The sequence below is a fragment of the Pyrgilauda ruficollis genome, unplaced genomic scaffold, assembly GCF_017590135.1.
Source record: "Pyrgilauda ruficollis isolate IOZ18807 unplaced genomic scaffold, ASM1759013v1 scaffold1, whole genome shotgun sequence".
Taxonomy (NCBI): domain Eukaryota; kingdom Metazoa; phylum Chordata; class Aves; order Passeriformes; family Passeridae; genus Pyrgilauda; species Pyrgilauda ruficollis.
Genome location: NW_024508100.1, coordinates 4,775,943 through 4,800,104, shown reverse-complemented (window position 1 = coordinate 4,800,104; position 24,162 = coordinate 4,775,943). Strand labels below are relative to the sequence as shown.

General features: G+C 35.6%; 1 protein-coding gene across 5 annotated transcripts in view; it reads right to left on the bottom strand.

Annotated features, from left to right (window-relative positions):
• Window positions 1-24,162, bottom strand: part of RGS12 (regulator of G protein signaling 12) — an 87,200-nt gene that overhangs the window by 8,780 nt on the left and 54,258 nt on the right. The window contains exons 6-17 of one of the 5 annotated variants that reach the window (XM_041464424.1): window positions 22,780-22,872; window positions 21,526-21,669; window positions 17,865-18,044; window positions 16,476-16,629; window positions 15,182-15,258; window positions 13,268-13,468; window positions 12,375-12,448; window positions 10,079-10,205; window positions 9,036-9,132; window positions 7,489-7,553; window positions 6,814-6,967; window positions 3,602-4,219 (exon numbers count right to left, since the gene is read on the bottom strand). In XM_041464424.1, coding sequence (XP_041320358.1) covers window positions 3,602-4,219; window positions 6,814-6,967; window positions 7,489-7,553; window positions 9,036-9,132; window positions 10,079-10,205; window positions 12,375-12,448; window positions 13,268-13,468; window positions 15,182-15,258; window positions 16,476-16,629; window positions 17,865-18,044; window positions 21,526-21,669; window positions 22,780-22,872 — 1,984 coding nt within the window. Of the gene's footprint in view, window positions 1-2,067; window positions 4,335-6,813; window positions 6,968-7,488; window positions 7,554-9,035; window positions 9,133-10,078; window positions 10,206-12,374; window positions 12,449-13,267; window positions 13,469-15,181; window positions 15,259-16,475; window positions 16,630-17,864; window positions 18,045-21,525; window positions 21,672-22,779; window positions 22,873-24,162 lie in introns of those variants that run through there. The other 4 variants (XM_041464507.1, XM_041464766.1, XM_041464593.1 and 1 more) reach the window with 4 other exon arrangements.

Below are 24,162 nucleotides of genomic sequence, written 5' to 3'. Positions count from 1 at the left end.
GACTCTACCAGGCAATTAAAAAAGAAAAATAAAACAAAAAACCAAAAAGAGCCAAGGAGATTAAATCGGCATTTTAACACTTTCAAAAGTGAATGCATCGCTTCAAGCCAATCACACCACACAATAATTATTTCTTCCACAGATGGGACCACTATTATATGCAGAGACATGAAAGAATGTCTTCAGATTCCAGAAACCTCTGATTTTTAAAGTGGGAAATGTGCCAGAACTAGCAGGCTTATTCAAAATAAAGACATTTTCTCTTGATGAGTAACGCAACTAGAATCAGTAATGACTCTTGTGTTGCTAACTGATTTGCTATTTACTTCATAGCTAAGTATTAATACAGTATAAAAACATTTCACTTATTTCAGAAAATTAAGAACTGACTTTGAAAATGTGTTCTCAATAGCTCAGAGTGAGGCAAACCTTATTTTTCCGCCTTCCATTGTTCGCATTTTGCTTTCTAGATCATCTGGTGAAAAAAACCTCAAGTGTTATCCATTAGAGGGATGGACATTGGCCTGGCTTTGCTACATCAGCAAATTGCCCCCTGCAGAACATGAGGGACCCCTTCACTCCTCCCAGTCCTTTTCCCAGCATCTATAAGCCCAAAATGCGCAGGGTAAGCACACACGTCATTTGTCTTTAGGCCAATTGGAACCAAGACTAGAGACCTCTTCAAATTATGTAGTCATTATTTGTCTTTATATCCCAACATTTTAATTTAATAAACCAATCAGAAATGCAATTTCCATTGATGGGGGTTATGAATGAAGAACCATTAAAGCACTTAAAAAAGCAACCATTATTAATGATTTAGTCCTCTGAGATTTCAATTCTTGACTGGAAAGAGTTTCCAGAAATCTTTATTATAATAATGTACATCATCAAACAGCCTTTCCATGCAAACTCCAATCATGAAAACAGAAAAATTTTGATTCAGCCCACATTTTTTCCATAAAATCACCGTTTTTTAATAGAATGCAGTTCCCATTAAATAGTAGTGTGTTGTGAGAGGAGTGTAGAATACAGCTAACATATGCAGTAAGATTGTAGCAAAAAAAAGGAAGGTGTTTTATATTTTTTTTTTTAAATTTTGTTATTCCTAAAAGAAAATCTGGTTTGTCAGAAAGCTAAAAGAAATTTTGATTTTTAGTTTTGCAAAATTAGTTTGATTACTTACTCCCATGGGTGACTATGACAGAATAATAAGACACAATCACCACTGAAAGTAGAGAGCACTAGTTGGAATACATGCTAATTAAAATCCATTTTTAAAAAATTAAATTCAATATGGAGAGTATTAGTTATTTGTTATGAAGAAGTCAGAATAATTTTAGAAGGGGAACTGCTACAGGACTTTCAACAGCTTTATTTTCTTTCATGGAAGGCCACAAATATGTGAGAACACAGTGACTTTTGGAAAAACTGGATTTTCATTCCCCAGAACACAATGAGACCTAGTTAACAGCACGACACGCCTCTCTGCAGAATTATTCTTTTTTTAATTAGGCTTCACAGTGCTGTTATGTAGGACCCATCTCAAAGAGTGAAAAGAGTAATGTGGTCTCCATCACCCAACCAACCCCTCATTTCTTACCCAAGTCTACCAAATAAAGAGGTGGTTACTTTGGTTACTCCACATCAAATGAGCTGAGATCTCCAGCTCACTTCTTAAAGACCAGGGAAGAGTTGCTTTAGTTTAAAATAAGAAGGAAAGTAATAAATATAAAGTTTAGCCCAAGAACCCAAAGACAGAAGAAATTCTCCTTTCAGGAGTTCCTGTTATGACTAATTCCAAAGACATCTCCTGTCTTATCTGCTTTCTGGAGCACATGCCAATGCTATGGATTTCACATGTGACCCATCAGCATCTCAAGACAGCATTTTCCCTTTGATGTCTAAATTATTAATAAATCCAATGTTTGTCAGCTTTGTCTCATGGTAATTGCTAGTCCATATCTATTTATCTGTTTGTCATAAGAAGGTAATTTCAATCAGAATTCTTAATCCAGGACTGAAATAATTTTTAAAACAATGAATAAAATGAAAGCTTAAAACCAGTTTGCGTAACTAGAGCTAGAATTTATTACTCCTGAGAGAACAAGGATACAAAATACATGTGAAAACTACACAAAGATTTCTACAAAGTAAAAAGTAGAAAGTGGGAAAAGGGAAAGCTACAGCTCAGTGGTTACACAGAAACTTATGGCATGCATTAAAATATTGTAAATTCATGAAGTTTTTTTTAAGTGCAAATGGTTTTTTTAACAGTTCTCACTGAAAAATATGTAAATTGATACCTATGTTGTACACTTGACATATTATCAGAAAGACACCAACACAAATCTATGCATATATACATCAATATGTCTGAAGTACATTTTGTGGTTCTGTTATTCATAGGCACTGGTTACAAGTCCGTCTAATACTCAGTTTCAGAAATTAAGTGGTAGCGCTAATAGAACATTTCTCAGATACTACTAATAAAGGAATTGGCTTTTAAAATGCCAAGAGGATGAAGTAATTTGCATTGCCATTTATAAGCATCCAACAACCAAAGAAGTATTTACAAATCATCAACCATACAGATAAAGAACAGTATCAAATACTCTGTGTAAAAAGATAAATAATTAAAATGTATATTCCCACATCACAAAGAAATGTGATCATACAAATATGGCACCATATGTTTGTGAAACATCAAAAATAAATGTAGCACATAGATACCTCTTCTTGTATTTTACATTAAAATGCACAGTACAATGACTGTAAATGTCAATGTCACGACACCCATTGTCTTCAAATTCCTGTTTCTGGTAGTAGCAATTATTACTAGAGTCCGTGTTTATAAAGAAATTCCATACTTCAGCCTTGGGCTAATATTGCTCTGTGATATTGCTAGACCACGAAACTTAACATCCTAAAAAAGTTAGATATTTTCTTTAAAATTATCTATTAGAAAGCTACTTGATACGTGAATATTCTGGGAGAAAGTGTGATATAGATGCAATCTATTTCTCTGTGTAGCAAAGTATGGGTTAAAAAAAATAACATTTTTATTTTCGTCAGAAATATCAAATTTATTAGTGAAATATATCCTAAGTTGAGGCTTATCCCTTTAAAATTTTAATCATAAACAATACTGCAATTTTCAACACATAATTAGGGGTTTTGTTAAAGTACTTAAACTTCCAAACCCTAATCATGTATCTCATTATGAGAAATGGATCAGAAAATCTGGAACACAACAGTGCTATGGAGCTCAAAATGCTGATACCCTGTTTTGTACTCTGAGGGTGAATGAGATAATTATAGCACGTGGATGTATTTGAAAGGTTTGTCTGCATGTGGCCATTTATGGTTACATGCCAAATCCAAACAAAAGTACATTGTTAAAGGCAACCAGAAGTATTACAGTTATAACAGACTAAGGCAATTAAAATCTTTTTTCCTTCTTTTTTTGGTTTAAAAAAAAAATAAATTAAGGTGCAGAGAGAATTTTCTTTGCTGTTTTAATGGGTGCCAAATACTGATTAACAGTGCCAAGGAAAAGTAGTTTTACCCAAAAGGAAAGACTATTAAAATCTAGAAATACCTGAATTGGATCTTTGAAATCCAGATTTTTCCTGATTACCTGCAAAAGGAGTTGGGGGTGGATAGTTGGCTTCCGTGAGTTTACTGATGTCTGACAGTGGCGTTGGTGGTGGCGGTGGTAGCAAAGTGCTGTTAGGGCTACTAATATCTCCTTCAGCCACGAGAGTCAAGTCTGCCACATTCTCATCATCTACCATCTGAATGCCTTCAGCCTGCAACTCTCTCGACTGCCTTTTCCACACCGCGGCGTTGCTCTCCTGTGCGTGCGGAATTGGAGACAATGGAGGACTAAAAGGAACACTGAAAGTCTTCTCTCTGTGCAGTGCTGCCAAAGCAGACTTATGTTTGTTTTCTGAGTAACCCACTTTCTTTACTGAATTTTCATTAAAGTTTTGCACAGGCTCCTGTTTTCCACTGGGTGATGTACATCCATCACTGCTGTCACTTTTTGAAACTCGCTTGCCGAGGCCTTTAGGACCTGCGGGTGTAGATGAGGATGGTTCTGGTCCAGTGGGTGGTAAACGAAGAAAGTCAGGAAGAATAAGGTCTTCTTTCCTTAGCAGTCCACGTTGGTCATCTGCTCTGTTACTTTGTGCTTTGGATATGAGTTCAAAAAATTCTATTGGGGAAAAACCCAAAATTGACAAGTTTTTGTCAGAAAGTGCAATGCTATTAAAACGTACATTTTCAGCACATTTATTTTCCATGAAGATCTTCAATTCTTTCAATGCTGCCTTGAAATAAGATCCCATGTTAATTAGGAACTTTTTCAATTGCAGCAATGTTCACTAGCATCACTATAATTAAGACCATCAGCATTGCTATTGTAAGAGTTTTGCAGTTTAGAACAGCTGCAATTCACTGAGCCTTGAACACGTCTTCTATTTTACGCAGTTAATAAATCTGTACACACATGCAGGAATTTTTAATTCTTTATACAAAACAAGGCTCTAGTCTTACAGACAATGGGTGCACGTTTTTATATTCTGGATGGGTTTTACCCATCTTAACTCAAAAATAGCATGCCATTTGAACATTCAAAGATTCAGAATGTTGCAAACTTCCTTGTTATATTGACTTTCTCTCAGAGTAATTATATTTTATCACAGTTTCAATTCAATTCATGGTGTAGTTTTAAACCAGGATGTTATCATCACAGGGTATGATCAGATGATGATTTAAGTAACCCCATATTACATGGAGCTGCAATGAATCAGTAGCTTACAGATAGTCAGTAACCATCCAAGGAGCCATTACCAAAAGCAATGGGGCAGCTTTTTAAAGAGGCTTTAACACAATTAGAAGTGATTTTCTGATCATGTCCCTAATGATATCCAATGGTTTAATATGTTTCTATAAATAATACTCATAGTAGGTCAACACTGTTCTAAAAAGTTTCAAAACTTGGCAACAAGAAACTTATCAATTGTAAGCCAAGAATTATACCACTCCTCAAAAAAGAAGCATTGCAACAATAAACAAACTCTTTGGTACAAAACATAGACATATAAAAATATGTAATTCTTAATATAGGGTCTCTGCATGTCCTAATTTTTCAAGAAGAAAGCACTTTAAATACAGAATATTAAAAGATGCTTAAAAAGGCCATCTCCAACAGATAAGTAAAATCAACAGTTCCAACCCAGCTTATAAATACTGTTTGAAGCAAAAGCCATTAAGGAATAAAGCAACAGAACATTAGTATCAGTTTTAACTTAGCATAATATGAAGTCATACACTTGCACTTGTATGACCTTATTCATAAATCCTCTACTCATACTTGGCAGGCTTTGCAATGTATTCATAAAAATGAATTTTTAACATGCTTTTTCAAATACTGTAAAATCTGAACGTAGCCAAGATGGAAGCTTCAAAATGCTTCTTATTGCCAAAGTTTTGCAAAATGGCAGTAGGCATATTAAAACATGCAACATTTCTAAGATGTGTCATACAAAAATGTTTCTGAAATTTCAAAGTTCATAGAACAGTTGTTTGTTTTTGCATTAAAAAACAGTCTACAACATTTGGTATGCATTTTCCAAACTTTGACAAATATCACAAAACTCAAAATAAAATGTGAAAGCCTCGAATTCTGAAGTTTTCAAATTATGTTAATGTTTTACTCAGTCCTAGGAAAAAAAATGAAAGTATTAAAATGTGGAAAACAAGTCAACAAAAGAGTAAGCAACAGAAAATAATTTAAAATGCCCTAATATTTTGTAATAACACTTATATGAAAAAACATATATTTTGCATTAGAAGTTTTTGCCATAGCATTCTTTTTTCAGTTCTAGTCAGTGGACATTTATTCACAGATGAACATTCAAAGGTAAACATTCATTTGCTGTTTAAGTGTGCATAACCAGGTTTTGGATATGCATACGGGGTAACTTCAGCAGCAGATTTTAATCTGTGGGTCAAATATGTCCTTTGAGTTTTTTTTTTCTACATGGGAAAATAGGGAGGAGCGTGTAGGGCTGACAGATAGGTAATCAATTCAGTTCATGTCCTAGGGCACGGGGTATTATGCCAAAATTTCTAGTGCTACATTATTTTCATTTCTCTTTTGCCCATGGACATCTTGCTATAAGAAAGCAAATTCTCTCATGAGATTTTTTCTGATGATATCACCAGAACTATTAAGATGTAACAAAGGTAAAAATAGGACTCAGAAAATGCAAGATTACCAACAACCTCTTGGCTTATTTCTACTTCTAAACACCTTTTGGTGAATGCAAGTTTTTCTGTTGCCCATCACATCTCCTCCACAGTCAGACCGCCCTGCATTGGCTGTTACAGAGTTCAGCAGAAAACTTACAAAAATTCTTACCTGAGTACATTTGGGTCTACACTACTGTGCAGTGCCTGTCAAACACTTATATAGAGGTGAAGAGAAAGCCAAGCTTCTACGCAGCTTACAGAGTATCAAATGGGATGTTCAACTGCAGTGGAGTAACTAATTCCTTTTTATTTTGCAGGAATTAGGTACCCCTGACTTTTGAAAATCCCACTGGACACCTACACCGATGTTTAGGTATTCTTAAAATTTTACCTTCCGCTTATGAAAACTTGACAATTCAAACACACCAAACAAAAATATAATGGTCAAGACTATGATTTTCACAACACAGCATTAAACACATGGTACCTACACAGACACAAAATTTTTCTAAGACTACTTATGTTAATATGTAAGCTATAAAGTTCACATACCCTCTGCTTCATCCAAATTTATTTTCTGACTTTTTTTTTTCCCAATCTTTGCAATAGAGTCTTCTCTCTTTGACAGCCGGACTTCCCTAGCATTTTTTCCATTTTCGCCTTTCATTTTGATAGAATTAGACTTTCCTAGAGTTCTTCCCTCTCCCTGCATTAGAAGGAAAGTTAAGGTACTACTTACAATCAGGCTCTATCATTGTATACATAATATGGCCTAAAGGAATGAGGAAAGGTATTTTGGAAACACATTTCTCTAACACCACGACAAATGCTTTAGTTTGGTCTTGATCATGGCAAAGAACATTTGCCATAGCAGTTGCCAAAAATGTAGCTATAAATATAATATTGTTTACTCTGAAGAATTCACATGACAGAAATGGCCTTTGAACTACAGAGTAGTTCAATTATTTTAAAACATAGATAAGCCAATGTGACACGAAACAACAAACACAACACAGTGAAAGAGTTAACTGATTCATCATGAAGACAAAGTTCTTCACAAATAAATGCTGTTGACAGTGGAAAACTATCAGACAGAGAACAGCTATATTCAATCTAGTTACATAATTTGGCCGATTCAAAATCGTGCGTGAATGCAGCCTTTGATACAGAATTCTAGAAGGAAACAGAAGATGATCTAATGGAGAAAAATCGTTGCAGAAGACTTACAGTAGATCCTTGACTTCTTGAAGATACAGTTGCAGTCTGTTTTACTAATACGCCTCTTTGTTTCTCTGTAAACATTGAACATAAATATACTTTCTGTAACTACTGATTTATAATTCCCTAAAGAAGCAAAATTTAAGGGACAATGATGGACACAACAGATTTTTGCTTTAAAATCACTCTAATGTGTACTCAGAAAATAAAGAGTGAGAGCAGTTGATAACCCTGATACTTTTCAGTAGAAACCTATCAGAATCTGCCTCCCATCTTCAGATTTTCCTCACACTGGCATTTTTTTTCAAGTTAAAAGATGCCGAAGTCTCACTTATGTACTAAATTTTCAGTTGCTTTAGATCAAATAATTGTAAAATCTGATAATTCAGTTTGTAATTCTCAAAATTATAATTTAAAAAAGAAAGAAAATCAGCAGAAAAGACCATTGAAAGGCCATGTTGAATCTTTTCCATCCTGTTTCACACATCAATTATTTTGTAGACACTGCTGTATCCTCCATGCCATCTTCTAAGTAACAAAAAGCCTCCATCAAATTAAATCTGCCTACAGCAAATTCAGTAACACAGAATCATTGCCCTCTTTCACTGGTACATTGCCAAAGAACCACTGCCAGAATGATCCTCTATGATACAGATGCTGGCAACACACTGGATTTAGGCTTTACTTGTAATCTTTAAACTAATTATTCGTGAAAGTATTTAGATTAAAACTGTTTTTCAAAACAAAAATCGGTTCTGTTGGTTAGAAAAATGACAAATCTGATTCTCCTCAATAAATGTCTCCATCTTTATAATGCCAATTTTTCCTCAAAGAGGATCTCAGCTCTAAGTCTATTTAATTTAACCATATCTAATTCGGTTTTTGAAAATAAGTGTTTGATATCTCTAAAAAGGTCTCCTAATGAAACCAAATCTTTACTCATAAGGCTGCTTACATTAATCTAGAGCATTAATTGTGCCAAGAGATTGTAAACTGTTTAGCTGACAATTTTTTTTTTCCAATTATGTTGCATAGGGTCATGAGTTTTTATCCTTTTTGGTGTTATTTTCAGAAATCATCACTTAAAATTGGAGAAGTAGGTTCTGGAACTTTCTCATTCTTAAGAAGGATATTATGATAGAAGCATATACAGCTGCTGTACAAACTGCATCTGCTTTCCTTACACAGAATGTTCCTTACTGAGTAATTGCCAAATGCACAGCAGGTATTTGGCACTTTATTCTCATTATTATTACTGGGCACTATGTTCCTAAGTTTGTGTGTGGATCTGTGGTTGAGTGCAAACAAAAAATTCATATATTATTACAGCAAAATTTCTTACAGCAACAGTAAAAGTACCTGCTATCACAGACTAAATTAATCTTCAATCTTCAGAAACTGCACTGCTTTTTAGTTAAAAAGAATATATGCCACACGTGATATACCTAAATTTAATCACATTTACCTCACCTTCACAACAACAGGAAAAACTAGCCATAGTCAGGGTTTATAAAACTGGCTTGGAACCATAAACAAAAGCTTCTATACAAACTTACCTCTACCCTTTGATGGCTCTTTTTCATCTAGAACAACCCGCTGACCATCCAGATTAGATATAGGGACACCAAGATCAAGGGGTTCCTGCTCACCACTCTAAAGTCGGATCACAGTTTGTATGCAATAGAGAAAAAGCTGTTTTCAGAACAAATTTATGCAGTCTGACATTTTTGAAAGAAAACAAGCAAAGCATTTTTGTGCTTCAGAGTATCTTCAATCTATCCTTCTACCATTCTAAAAATGTTTACTCCAGTGGTGTAAAACTACCTAGATTTCAATGAGTATAGTCCTATTCTGTGAGAAGAATGGTATTTGGGAAAAAAAGATACATAGAGGAAAAAAAATCATCCAATTTGTAAGTGTGCTCAAATACTCTAGCACCATTAGTGTGTATATTCAGCAAGTCATGTTTTTGAGAGGACACTTTAGATTTTTTTTTATTCTAAATTGATTGTATTTCATTAATTTTTTTAATTTCATTAAATGAATTACCTTTATACCAATATGCTTTTCAGTTATCTTAAAAACTTGGACTGGTTCAGCTAAGACAACGTACATACTAGAAATACCACAAAATTAACTTTACATTCCTAGGTATTCCAGCACAATAGAAAGGAGAACATGCCTAGCCAAGAGTTCAGTAGCAGAGAAGTTGAATCAGTCTGCTTTCACAAAAAAAAAAATCTGCAAGGGGATTTGTGGCAACTTTAATGATTCCCAGGACAATGGAACAAAAGCTTTAATCCAACCAACTTTCCCTGGCTAGTAATTGGAGTTGAGCTCTGGAAGAAGCAAAGTTCAGGCTTGCTTATTTTGGATGTTGGATTTATTCTGAAGAGAATAAAAACAGATGTAGACTAAATATTTGAGGTAACTACTACTAAGCATAATGGTTATAATTACAATGCATTTTATCTAAAAATGTAGCTGTAGATATTTAAATGCCTAATTGTCTGGAGAGAAATCATTCCAGGGACTATCATATGATCTTCTCCAGACAGAAAATATTGCTGCTGCTTGAATTACATCAAAGAATACTTACTAGTCTTGCCACAAGTTCATTAAGATTTAAACCATATTTTGCAACAACAGGCCTTAAGACCTCTGTTACTGGTTTGGTGGGCTTCGCCTTCAGACCAACTGACCGGTTGATAGGAACAAGATCCAGCCTGAAACACAGCAATTGTAACATCAAGTGTGAAATATTCCAGTAAATAAAGTGAACAGTGTCAAATCCAATTATCTACAACATAGTTGTACCAATTTACAGCTAGTAACTAGCTGGAACTGCAGTATGAATGTATGCTAAACTGAAACGACAAAGAATTTATTATTTTATATTTCTTTATTATTATATTTATTATTACTTATATTTAACACAAATAAAAATTGTACTGTTTCGCTTCCCAGAGCTGAGTGAAGGCCTGAGCCAGTCTATTTCAGACCAAGGAAATGCATTCCACAGCACTTCCATATTTACAGGGAGATTTCTCTGACCAGTTTGGTCCAGGAGTCCTTCCAAAGTGACTCCATGCCTGAACTATAGACTTGGATGCAAGAAAAATATTTCTTCTCAGTTCCACAAGACAGACTCACAACTTGTTATACAATTACATGAGATGGATTTGGACAAGTGTTTTCATTTCTAAGCAGACTAAGAAACACTGTGGAAATGCACATGATCTACTTCTTTAGGGTTGGTGCCATCATATGATGAAATATCAGTGTAAGAGAAACTTGTATACCAAAGCTGAAAAATTAACTTAGAACTTACAGGCTAAAGCTCTTTTCACAGTCTATTTTATATTTTGCATTATTAAAACAGTAAAAGAATAATGAAATACTTTTTTTTTTTTTTTAATTAAACCAAAACAACTTTCATTAGCATCTATTTCCCTGCACAGAGCTGTACCTAGCTTTGGTTTGGTTTTGGCTTTTTTTTTTAATGGTCTTCATCTATCCCCTGAATTCTCCATAAGCCTCATTTGGTTGCAATGATGCTCTAGTATGAAATCAAGGACAAGCTTATTGCTAACAAAACAATCAGAAGAAATGTACATCATCCTCAGATATTACTATTATCAGCAATTTTTTCAGTCACAATTAAATATAAAACTCACGTTTTATCTCATAAAAATTAAACACAAGACGTTAAGTCATGTTGACTTTTCCACAAGAAGCTAGAATAACTGGAACTTTGTCTTTCATATTTTCTTTGAATTCAACAGCTACTAAATTGAAATGATCCATTTTAGTCATTAGCTGGTAATTGATACAAAAGTGGCAAACACTGAGGTAACTAAGTATACCCACATAGTATTTCCCCTTTGTCTGAAAATGTTCCAAATATTTGACTATATTTGCTTACATAGTATCTACCCAGAGAATGGAATAATGTAGAACATTTCTACATTTTAATTAACACACAAATAACATATGGTACTGCCTACTTAAAATTCCTTTTTTAACTTGGAGACTCAACAAACTCACACCTAATAAAAGACTGCTCAATCTCAATCCAAAAATTGAATATGCCATGTAGTATTTATTAACCTGAAGTAGCTTTAAATAGAAACTAGCCCAGCTTCCTAAGGAAAAGTAATATAGAGCCAAAATAAGGAATGCCTCACAAAATAAACTTCATTCACTTCAGAAATATTTTACTTCAATATTTATTCCTGAAATAATTATTTCAGGTGTTTTCACAGCATTAGTTTGGATTCATTTTGGAAAAAAAACCAAATGTTATTTAAAAAAAAACCACACACTATCAAATATATTACACAAAACTAAATATACCATGTACTGCATTATATTATATCCATACTAATAATTTAACATTGACTTGCTTAAGAGTCAGGGTTCACCAGAGGATTTTTTTTAATACAATTAGTTTTACTGTAATTTTCCAGGTGGGCATATATATATACAGATATAACTGAATGGGAACAGGTCATCAATAAATATATCCATTTAATTTTAACAATAGGAGTCTCACAGCTCAATTTCCGTATCTTGTGCTACTCCAACCTACTAAACATGTCTCTTTCTGATATGGAAGGTCCCTCTGGACCCACAGATCTGCCCACTGCTTTCACAGCTGCCTCACCTTGAGCATTTTGACATCACAATAATATTTAAATGTCCCTAAACTGAAACACTGGCATCAAAATCCCACTTGTATCCTAAGAGCCATCCAGAAAGCCCCCTCCTGCAGCTGCACAGCCTCCTGTTTCACTGAACAGGTAACCAGCAACATATCTTTACTGCACTTACAAAAAATAAAATGGGAAACAGGGTGGGAAAGGCCAGAGGAAGACATTACTTTGGACTCTTACCGAAATAAAGTGCGTTTTTCTAAGCGCAGGTCCCGAGACTCCAGGATACTGCTGTCCTGGTGCAATACCAGGGGCTACAGAGCACGCCAGGGATAAAAGAAGAGAGAGCAAATTAATTTTAAGCTATGTAAAAAAGAGCAGCTGTGTTGTTAATTTTTTTTAAGGTAACTCAGAATATTATTAATATAGGCTGCACTCAGTCTAGTGACTGCTCCTTTACAATATGGAACATGATTAAAGCGTGTTTTCTTTTTGGCTAGGCGTTAAACAATGACCAAAATTCAATTTCCACTGGAGTCAGCAGGCATTCAGGAACTTGGTTTTTAAAACAAACCTAAATTCTTCAACTTACATAAATAACACAGAATAATGCATTAGGAAATACAGCCAGCTAACAGTCTTTGAAAGCTTTAGAAGAAAAAGCCCGTAACTACGGACATTCATTGATTTTTGCCTGCATTGTAATCATCTAGACAGATCAAAAGCATGAATTTAAGAGAATAAATACTTCATGTCCATGGCTTCTCTTTGAATTGGAGAATATTTCTGTTGGACTAAGAGCCATCACACACACGCTGCACCATCCACACAGATTGTTGTCTTGGAAGTTTTCCTCAATATTAAAACGTGTTCCTCATTTCTAGCATTAATGCACCTCATTTGTCTTTGACAAACTGAATGTCACTATGTTTTAGGGCTTTAATGCAGCAGCATCTACTACCAGACATTTGTCTTCTTTGTGGACAATTCGATTCTCCTTCAATTAACCAGCACTGCCAATGTAAAGCTATGGGCAGAACTGGGAAATATGCACCAGTATGGAGAGAACAGAATTCCTTATTTGTAAAATGGGGAGGAAAATGCTTCCAAAAAGGCCCAGGAATATGCAGTACCTTATCACCTCCAACTAGGAAGAGGTCCACTGCAGCTATGTTGATGCCATGTTTCTCACAGACCCCAGAGAGCACCTCCTTGATGGAGAACCCCGATTTCACAGCCATTTTGCTCGATGAGCCATCCGGAAGGTTTACACAGCAGTACTTGGGGGATTTGTCTTTATCTGGCACAAATGCAGGCAACCTTGAGGTCTCAGACTTGAAAGGAAAAAGAAAGGTCAGTGCCCAATGGGAAAATTAGGACTGGGTATAAACTTTTAGAGCCCGCACAGATTGAATCAAGCCAAGAACCATAGTTTCTACCATGCTTTAGAAATCCTTCCAAATATCACAAATATCACATAAATTTAAATCCTGGGGGAAAAAAAATTAGATAAAGATCATAATACTGCACAAATCTAAATTTATTTCAAGAGCAGATGAAGTTTTACACAGCAAGTGTGTAAAACAGTTACAAGACTTACTGAAGAACTCCTAAGTAAAAACTATAAAAGTAAATTAAATGTCATTAAGCATCCAAATAGTTAAATGTCTGTGCTCAGTAATGTCCTGCTTATGTAAAAATTACCACTGGAACCCTATGAATCAACATTCAAGTGAAGAGGAATGCCTTTAAATATCAGGTTCCTCAATCTTTCCTCTCCAAATTTCCTCTTCTTTCAACATAATACGAATTCTATGCACAAATACACCACAGAGAAATTAAAACTTTAAAATTATTTTCTTCATGACCATTAATTGTTTTTATTAAAGGGAATTAGAACTACAATGCTATGGGCTAGGCACTAACCTTTATTCTAGAGTGACAGTAGAATAGTAATACTACAACTAAATATCAAAAGTATCTTTGAAAATTTAAACAAAAGCTCACTTATAACTTAAAAGGACACTAAAAAATACTGGTTTTGACAGCCTTTTAGGGTACTCATCATGCTTTTTCTCTTTTCTTTAATTTGGTGCTTCTCATTCAAATCACAGTAACTTCTGAATTAAATCAGGTGGGAGTGGGAAAGAAGTGAGGGGTTGTTGCTTTAGGGTGGCTTTGCATTTTCTATTTTTTAAGACAAGACTTTTCTGCAACAGAAACAAACATGACTTCACCATGCTTGTTTCCCTGATCAATATTTTTAGCATAGATAAAATTACTGTTATTAGTTAATGGCTAATTACACAGAATCTAGTCTACCAGAGGGGCATCAAAAGCAAAAAAAAACTTTACAATTTCCCTTTTTTAGATTCTTCCTCCATATCAACATCAATAAATAAAGCATTACGTCTATGTTTTATTAATACTGTTTTAATTTTGCACCTCATTAGTTTTACACTGTGAAGGCAGAACTTGATGGTTAGAAATCACAGTGCCTTCATTCTTAATTTCTTAGCATGGCAAAGTGTTCACAACAAACTTCTCAGGTTTTTAGGACCAAGTTAAGTCATAATGACAAAAACACACAACTTTAAAGGAAACAGACAGAGAAGAAGCACGACAGACACTGGCACAACCTAATGCGACTTGCATCCCCCTTATTGCATAGGCCAAGAAGAGGAAAAGCTTTAACTTGTGGTTGTTTAAAACAGATTCTCATCCTTGCAGGTAGAACCAAGTGGTTTTAAAGAGCTACAGTCTTAACAAGGGAAACTTTCTGTAGTTCACTGGTGCCTGATGTGAAGACAGACCAGATCCGAAGCATATCCAAGGACAGCATAAGTAGTAATATACAAATGCAACATCTCTTGCATTTCTAACACTCTGAAATTGCCTAATATTACATCTTGTGCTGCAGCTGTATCACTTGAAAACCCTTTCCCAAGGCATTACATCAAACAAGCTACCTCACACTACTTAGAAAATCAGTAATTCCCTGTTTCATCTGCTCCCCCACTGGCTCATTAGTAAGAGGCAGCCATTACCAAGTCGAGACTAGCAGTGGATGACATGGAGCCTTGTGATTCCCGTCTGTAGGACAATCCATTGGACTGAAAAGAATCTGTTTGTGCAAAGAATCAGCAATCAGTAAAGAGGCTTATTTCATTATTTATTCTATCACAGACAACTATTTCAAATATTAGGTTATTGGGCCACAAATGTTTCTTTTTTAATTAAAAGAAAAGAAACCACCAAATCTTCATACTGCTCACAGAAGCATGGAAACCAAAGCAACTTTTGGTCAAATGCTTCTTGGTTATGTAACCCATTTGTGTTATATTTTAAAAAAAGGGGAAAATATTTTTATAAAAAATATTAGTTAACTAGATTTAATAAGATTTCAATATTTCATCTTAAAAAATTATTCTACCTCTGCAGGGAGATAAATATTTTTTAAAGTGCAAGTATGGTGTTAGAAGACTAAAATCTAATGCAACTACTAGTCACTTTCAGAAGGTAATGTCCATGATGTCAGCAAATGCCTCTGATGTGTTTTCACATATGAATATACTAAGAACACCCAAATTATCCATACGATCAAAGCTATCTTATGGGTCTGGCATTACCAGAAGCAAAAACTACATCATCAAATATGGACCAAATTTGGCACTTTGCTTGAATTTCTTCATTATTTTTAGCTCAACAGAATAATTTACTGCAAAACTTTTGTCTCCTCTAGAGATCACATACAGGTGCTTTCATAAGGGAACTCTTCCTTAAACTCTCAAACACAATTAAGTAACAAAACAGCAGGTTACAAGGGCTTTCACACCTCCGAGTCTCCTTTTTCATTTTAGTCAGGGAAGGTGAAAACAGATGGTGACTGTTCAAAAGTGAACATACCTGTGTGTTACTGATAAAAGAAAGAAAAGTAGGATAACACAGATGGAGGAATTTTTAAATAGCTATAACTATAGCACTATTTGCTGTACTGCTCCTGGACTTTTCTGTAAAGATTTGAAATTATCTTTCTATAAAAATAGCAGCTCTCTGCTTGAAAAACCAATTACCAGTGCACAGAAAGGCAAATGTTCCAAGACATAAAAAAAAAAAAAAAGTCTTGTGGAAGTCAGTAAAAACAAATTTAAATATTGTCATATTTTCATCTATTTACTTGTACATCTTGCACAAAACTGCAGCAACAATATGGCCTTCTGACTTGACAGCTCCTTTCCTCTGTCACTCGCAAGAATGCACTGAGATAGCAACTAATCATGGTGAGATTAGTCATATCTATTGCTGAAACAACCTTGAAACAAAGCAGAATGTGATACTCACCGTTTGGATAATCACCATTTTCTCTTCTTTTCTGTGATTTTCCCAAACTCTTACTTCTTGACCATGAGAAGAATGTTCCCCTCTTTTTCTTCTCAGTGTCCTCCTCTCCTGACTCTTCATTTAAAGATCTTCCTGACTTTGACTTACCACTTAGCTATCACCAAAACACAATTAAATCACTGGTTGGATCACAGGTGTGAGTATATTGTCTAAAATAAACCTTCCCACACTTCTTCCTAAAACAAGAGTGTGATGGCCAGGTTAGCTGCCTTCTTTACCCCACGCACAAGTGCCTGTGCCAGCATCCCTCTCAGCAGCAATCAAAATAAACCTCATCAGTGGCAACAAAAAGAAATACAGAGATGGAAATATGCTGCTTGGTAGCGAGTACAAAACAGTAGTTGGAAGTGAGCCTTGGAGAGCTCCAGCAAATATGAAAGAACTGTCCCCAGCTCACCAGTAAAGCCTAAGCTAATGTGGAAAGGCCATTTGCCTTCCTTTTAAAACACTGATTTTCACTTTGGTATTTTCCTAGGCTAGGCTTGAACATGAACAGCTTTCAAAGACAATGACAAAGTACTGTTTAACATTTACAAGTATAATCAAGTATTTATTAGAGTTGAAGAATACAAATGTCAGGAATGTTTGATATTAAACTAAACTTGCTTTTTACAAGCTAGTATTCTTGTTAGATTATTAGAATATTCCTTGAAATGCTACTTTTTAAAGGTTCCTAGTCACAAGAATACATAATGGCAGATGGGGTAATCTGTAGTGATTGACATGAAAAATGAGAAGTTATAATTTACCCATACAGTTATGTAATGCTATGGTGGTATTATCTACAAGAAGAAAAAATAAACCCTAAATAATGTCAAGGGATCAGTCAGTAAGACTACTGGTCTAGTTTTTAAGCAACTGTACTTATTTAACACAGAATTATCTTAGTTTAGTAGGGTGTAAGAAATTAAAAACTATCCTCTGCCAAAATGAGTTAGTTTGGGTTAAGCCTTCTCCAAAACTTCTGATAAAATGTCTCCTCTCAGCAAAGGTTAAATTATCACATCCTAATTCCCATATTCAAACAAAATAAGCTTCTGAACACATGCATTAACAAAATAGCCCTTACTTTTTATTTGTACACATACAGTTAAATAATAATGAAGATTCAAAATTATGTTCAGCAATTCAGTATCTAGAAAACTGATTCAAAGGCAAGGATAAAAAAATAAGTATATTCCTGAGTACATAAAATTTTGCAATTGTATTTGCCAGCATCTCTAACCACGCATTTTAATTTTACTTTATATGTTATCTTTGATTTTCTAAAGAACTTGAAAAACATTACTTAAAAGCACAGTTTTGTGATAACAACAATGCAAAAGTCACCTTTTTTGGTGTTGACATGTTGGACTTCTCTGAACTGACGCTGTGTTTAGAGGTGGGGCTGCTGGGAACACGCTGAGGATCAGGAAGAGGACGTCCTTCCACTTCAGCTAAGATGCATTCTTGGTAAAGAGGGGACTTGAGGAAGCGAGTATAGCTATCGAACTTCATCAAGTTAAATATCTGAAATTAAACCACAATGCATAATGGGTACATACATTCCAGTAACACATCAAGAAAATGAAGCTACTTTGCAACAGGAAAGTCCCATAAAATTTAGGACATCAGGCTGTAAACAGCATAGGTATGACATTGGTTAGACCTGGCTAAACACACTGCACCCATTTTAAAGTGAAATATAATTTTATCTATTCTCTTATTACAGGTTCAGAAAATAAGTTATGATTTGTGCAAACTGCAAGCTGAGATGCTGTAGAGTCTTGACAACACCATCCTCTTTTACTGCGTTGATGCCATTCTGTGTGGAGCATGCAGCAAGCTGGCCATTTAAAACATTTTAAAGGTTATTACACTGGCACTGTATGTGACAGGATTAAGTTACACAAGTGTGTTTTAAGGTAGCTGTGAACAAGAAAAGTTTATGTTCTAAAACACATAAGTATGATATAATCACAATTTGCAATAATACACAATGATACAAGACACGCAAAGTAAATTGCTGATGTGAGGAGAAGCTGAGAGTCCTTTGCAGCATATATAATGCTCACAGAGTCACAGAATCATTTAAGATGAAAAAGACCTCTAAGATCACCACATGATTAACCCAGAACTGACAAGTATTAACAGTAAACCACAGTCATGTGCCCAATGATAAAGAAAAAACCCATCAGTATCTCTGGATAATTCAATAATCAAGGTGCTGTAGATCTCAACAGAAAACAGTTTACATTCAGTGATCTTTAACCACATAGGAAGAAAGCAGATCTATATCAGGCAAATATCTGAGGGTGATTTAACCAAAGCTAAATTTATGAAAGTGAAAAAGAGCTTTTTCTTAAATGCTAAATAATGTTTAACTTTTTGTTCCATTTTTGCAAACCTGCTGTTTTAAGTGAATTCATACTTTTAGTTCTATATCTTCTCCCGTGGTTCAGTTCATCTGAAAAATCAGTATGAATGGCTACTTCTTTGGACATGACAAATTCCCCACAAGCAAAGGAAGGTAGGCACCACCCAGCAGGTTCTGGCATTCCCAGGAGTATAAAGGAAAGTCCATCACCGAGTGGCCCATTTGCAGATGGAAACCACACTTCAGACTGTGTAGACACACCCTTCTCAACAGGCTTTAGCCCAAAACTTATCTTGTAAACAGCAAGCTAGAGCAGAGAGTACTTGAATCTACAGAGTCACAGAAACCTAACTCAAACTGAATGCCAACTTCCATGGTTTTGACTTTCCCCTTTGTATATTCCCATTCCTGCTTAGGTGCTGCCTTTTAATGCACCGTTTTCCACATGCTAAGCTATGGAAAAATATTTCTGGATATGCTAGCTTTGACCGTCTGCAAATTAAACATACTTAACACAGAGAAAAAAAATTACAACCTTTTAACTTTGCTGGACAGAGTCATGAGAGAGTAACTAATTCACCTTGAGCTGATTATCATCTGCCCCATGTTTCAAGCCCACACTACATCCATGATTTCCTATATTTAGAATTATTATCATATTTACACATCTTAATGATTTCTGCTTATTGAGAAAAGGCTAGCAGATGCTAGCTCTTGTTCTTAAAAATGAGAAACATATATTTTAAAAGCGTAATTTGAAATTTTCAGATAAACAAGAGTAGAAAAACTTCCATTATCAACTCTACACGAAGTACATGCTAAGTTATTCTTATTTTAGTATGTTCCAGTGACCTACATTGTCCTCCCTCCAGAAACACTGAAAATGCTTATTCAATTTACAAAAGGGAACAACATCCTAACTAGGTACTTTGGCTGCATCCACACTGCCATTACAACCTCTAACAACAAGATCACTGACAAATTTGTCAGGATATGGATGGAAAGCAACTTTCAGGGGTATTCCCAACAGGCAGTACTTGAAAAGAGAATGGCCTGAGTGTTTCCAAAGCACTTTCCCACACACTTCTGCCACTCCTCTGCAGCCTTACAGCAACATTCCCCATTCCCCAGCGTCACACCCATCCAACCACCACCACAAGGCAGCACCCTTGCACCCTGTGGTCAGTGCTCAAATCTAAAAAATCTTGTGAAAGACCACAAATGCAGAGCTTTCACTTTATTAAGGTTGTGTCACCACCATGAGCTGAACTTTGAGAGTCTGTGGGTGTGTTGCAGTAACTACACAACCCACAGCTGTGTGTTCTCAAGTGGTGCCATCCACCAAGACCACAAACTGGCCTGCAGATCCACTCCCTGAAACCAAGAAATTAAGGGCCACCAAGCAGCTGATTCCCCAGCACTGACCTCAGCCAGGCAACACACCACCAGCACCTTAGACAAGCTCCAAGGCCATGTCCTGCAGCAGAAGTAACTCTCATCCTGCCTCACTTCATTTTTCAGTGAAGGGAGTGGGTCTGACTGAGGGATCTGACTGGGGCACAGACAATATGAGATAAGGGTCAGCTACAGAGAGACGTTGTGGCTGGGACTGGACCCACAGCAGGACTTCTCATGAGAGTTTTCTCCCTCATTATGAGCCCTCCATCTAAAAATACAGCATTTTCAAAGGGACAAAACCTGCATCAACCCTGTCACCTGACTCACCAAGACACCCTGTACTCCACCAAACAAATGGGAGAGGATAAGGAGGAATTCAGGCACAGTCTCCACAACACCAGGATGACAAATGCATGAAAAAATGTCTGGGAAGGTGGTGACTGGTAATTCCCACAGAAGGTTCAGGCTTGGGAGGTGCAGAAGGAGTAGCTACAAAGCTGGAAGCCACCAGACCAGCAGACAGACCTACCTTTCTGTCTCCACTTTGCAGGAGGATGACACTGTACCCTGCTGCTCAGATTGCCCAAAAGCACGTGGTCTGAGATTGTGTCCCAAGACTGTGGCCTGGTTCATTAAAGCTATGGCCTTGATTTCAAAATGATGATATCAAAACTACTACTAATAAACTGGTAGGATGGAAGAGTTACCAAAGAGATGACTTACGAAAAAAAAAACCTAGAAACTTAAATTCTATAGGAAATGTAAAGTGTATCCTGTTGTTGCACAACTGTTCTGATTATTAATAATTATTTAAAATACATCCACTTCAGAGGTCTTCAGACTCCAACAGTTCTATAATCTCTTTGCCTGACAGTAGTACCAAAGCCTAAGAGAAGAACTCCCTTAATACAACATTTTAAAAACCAAAACTAGACACTATTTCTGTACTCAACTCTCCACTAAAGAAAAGCAGCCATATGCAAACGCTCTATCAATGGTGCAGCAACACATGGAATTATTTACTTGCACTAAACCCCCATTTCAATAATAGTACTTTTCAGATTATTTTTTAGTTAAGTGAAAATTTTCTCTCCACGTAACAGAAAAACAGCCAAGCAGCCTTTTTTCTATTCTTCTAACAGAGTCTAAATATACAGTATGTAAAACTATTTTTATAGACTATAAAGGAAAATATAACAGACAAAAACATAGAGCATTCATGGTTACTATGGTTACCTGAAGCTGCTGTTCCTTGAACATATCTGGATGGGGAGAATTGAGAATATCATCTGCCAGCTGTGCCTGGCTGTCAATATTAACTGGGGTTGTAGCTTTGCTACACAAGAACTTACTGAAGATCTCCCGAGCCCTGTAAGAAAGCTACAGAAAACAAATGCTAAATGTATGTTGGTTTTAAAACTGTATTTTTAGCTAGGCATTTTTACACTGATATATTCCACCCAAAAATAGATAGCCACTCCTGAATCTTTTATATATGTATTTTTCATATAATAGCTTTTGCAAGTTTTAAGCACATAAATAGGGTTTTTTCTTTATGATTACAAGTATTCATCAAATATTTCTTGAACAGTAAAAGTTGTCCTCCAAATAAAAATTAAAATAATCAAGCAGTGAAGCACAGCAAGTATTTTTTAAAAGGAGAGCAGATTTTTTTTAGATTTTTAGACCTTTTACATAACAGTTACTATTTAAATACATCCTCTAAGATTAAATTTCTAGAAGTGAGAAAAAGGTAAATATATATATGAATATTTACAGTCAAAACCACTCATTTTTAACTTATTTATTTGAAACACCCACATCATGAAAATAATGAAAAAACCACCAAGCTGCGCCCACAGCCCTTAAGGGTGGTGTTCAGAAAATACTTTGTTTGAAGACAGAAGAAAGAAGAAGAAAAAAACCTCATTAGTAGACAAAAGAGTTAAGAGAGACTTGGAAGGTGAAACTGTTTTCACCACATAAATCTGACTAGATCTGGCTGTGGTGTAGACAGAAGTGTTGCCAACCTGTACAAAGTTCAAACTTCACCCAAACTGCCTGACCAATGTAGGATTCCCTCAAAAGGATGAGATGGAGATTCTCATAATTTGTGAACAAACATGAGAGCCCTGCCCTTTCAGCTGCAGATAATTAAGTTATTTAGAAACCCAGTCTTGCTTGGTGGAGGCAGTGTAGCTCAAAGAGTCTAAGAGTCTCTCCTTGACATGGTCAATTTACTTGCTCTGCACTTCCATGCACTGGGTGACCACTGATGGCCATTTGCAACACCCAGGATACCTCACCTCATTCTTACAGAGCTACCTCTGCACTTTGCTGCAGTTTGAAATATCCAGCATCTTAAACTTAGGTCATCCCACCCTATTTTAGTGATGTCACAGTACACAGACCAAGCACAGCTCCATTAATTTCAATAATGTTGAAGGAGTAATAATTTTTGAAGAAGCAACACAAGGTACATTGACTTCACTCTTTTTTATCATGTGCAGGTACATGGTTAAAATATTCACAGGCCTGCCAAAATAAAATATTTTCTTCACTAAATTCTTTCCGCAGAAATTCCTAGAGGAAAAAATAAGCAAATAAATAAATAAATGTCTCAAAGAAAAGTTTTTGCCAGCTTAAACAACATATATATAATGCTTGGAAAGTTTGCATAAATGTAAGTTTTCAATCCGTCTCACAATCCAGGTCTTTTCCAAAGTAAAAATCAATATATGTCCAATACATACCTGGTATTCCCCCTCTTTCTCCTCGCTTTTTAAATGTATATTTAAGAAGAATACATGAACTTACAATCAAATCATTTGCAAGTACAAAATTTGAAATGTCATGCTAAGCAGTGCATAAACTGGTGAATACACTTTAAATAAAAATTTAAATAGTATATAAACTAGATTCAAAAGTGACACTCTAAACTGTCTTTAATTGCAGTTCTACTGATATAAGAGAGTAGATGTTTATCAAGATGTGCCCATAATCAATCCTGGATTCATTACAGTGTCTTTTTGTATCACATGGGAATTTTTTTTAAAAAAATCTATCACTGTTCACTGTGTTTGATGTGGTTACATGGTTTCTCTTTGGAAAATACTCACTGAGAGGAAAATAAAATATCTCCCAGTACAACACACCATAATTGATATTACAGCATCCTAAAGTCCAAATGAACACTGGTACTAATTCAGCTGGAAAACTCTACAATGACAAACTGTCCTGTTTTCAAATCTATATAATTCAATATTCTCTCCACATCTTAAGAGCATTTTAAACATCAGGGGAAAGTAAAGATATGAAAAAAAATTAACTCGATCCACCACAACATTCACTCAATCATCACATGGGTACCAGTGAAGCATCCTTATCATACAAAGCAACCACAGAAAGTTGTATAAGAAGAATCTCCACAGAAATATACTTAAGTATATTTGTGCTTTTCAGATTTACATAAGAGTTTAGGGAGTCCAGCTGTAGCAAAGCAATTGAGATAAACTACAGTACAGGGAATCTAAATGCCCAAGCAAGCTCTGAATTTACAGTTCTTTAGATACATAAGCTGAGACACCAAACACATAAAAGACAATCCTGAGAGTAGTCAGGGGAACATTTCTGCACTTTACATGTAATTACATATTTAAAGAGAATCAAATGAATGAGCAAGAACCAGAACACAACTGCCTACTTCCCCCTTGGCACATTCCCCGCGAACCCAGAGTCCATGTCCCACTTGCTTCCTTGTGGCCACAGGATTTGGGCACAGCTGTCCAACAGCTTCTCCAGGAGGGCTGAGTGGTGCCCCAGCTGGGACATCAGGCAGCCAAGCAGGTGTCACCCATGGCTGGGAAGCTGCAG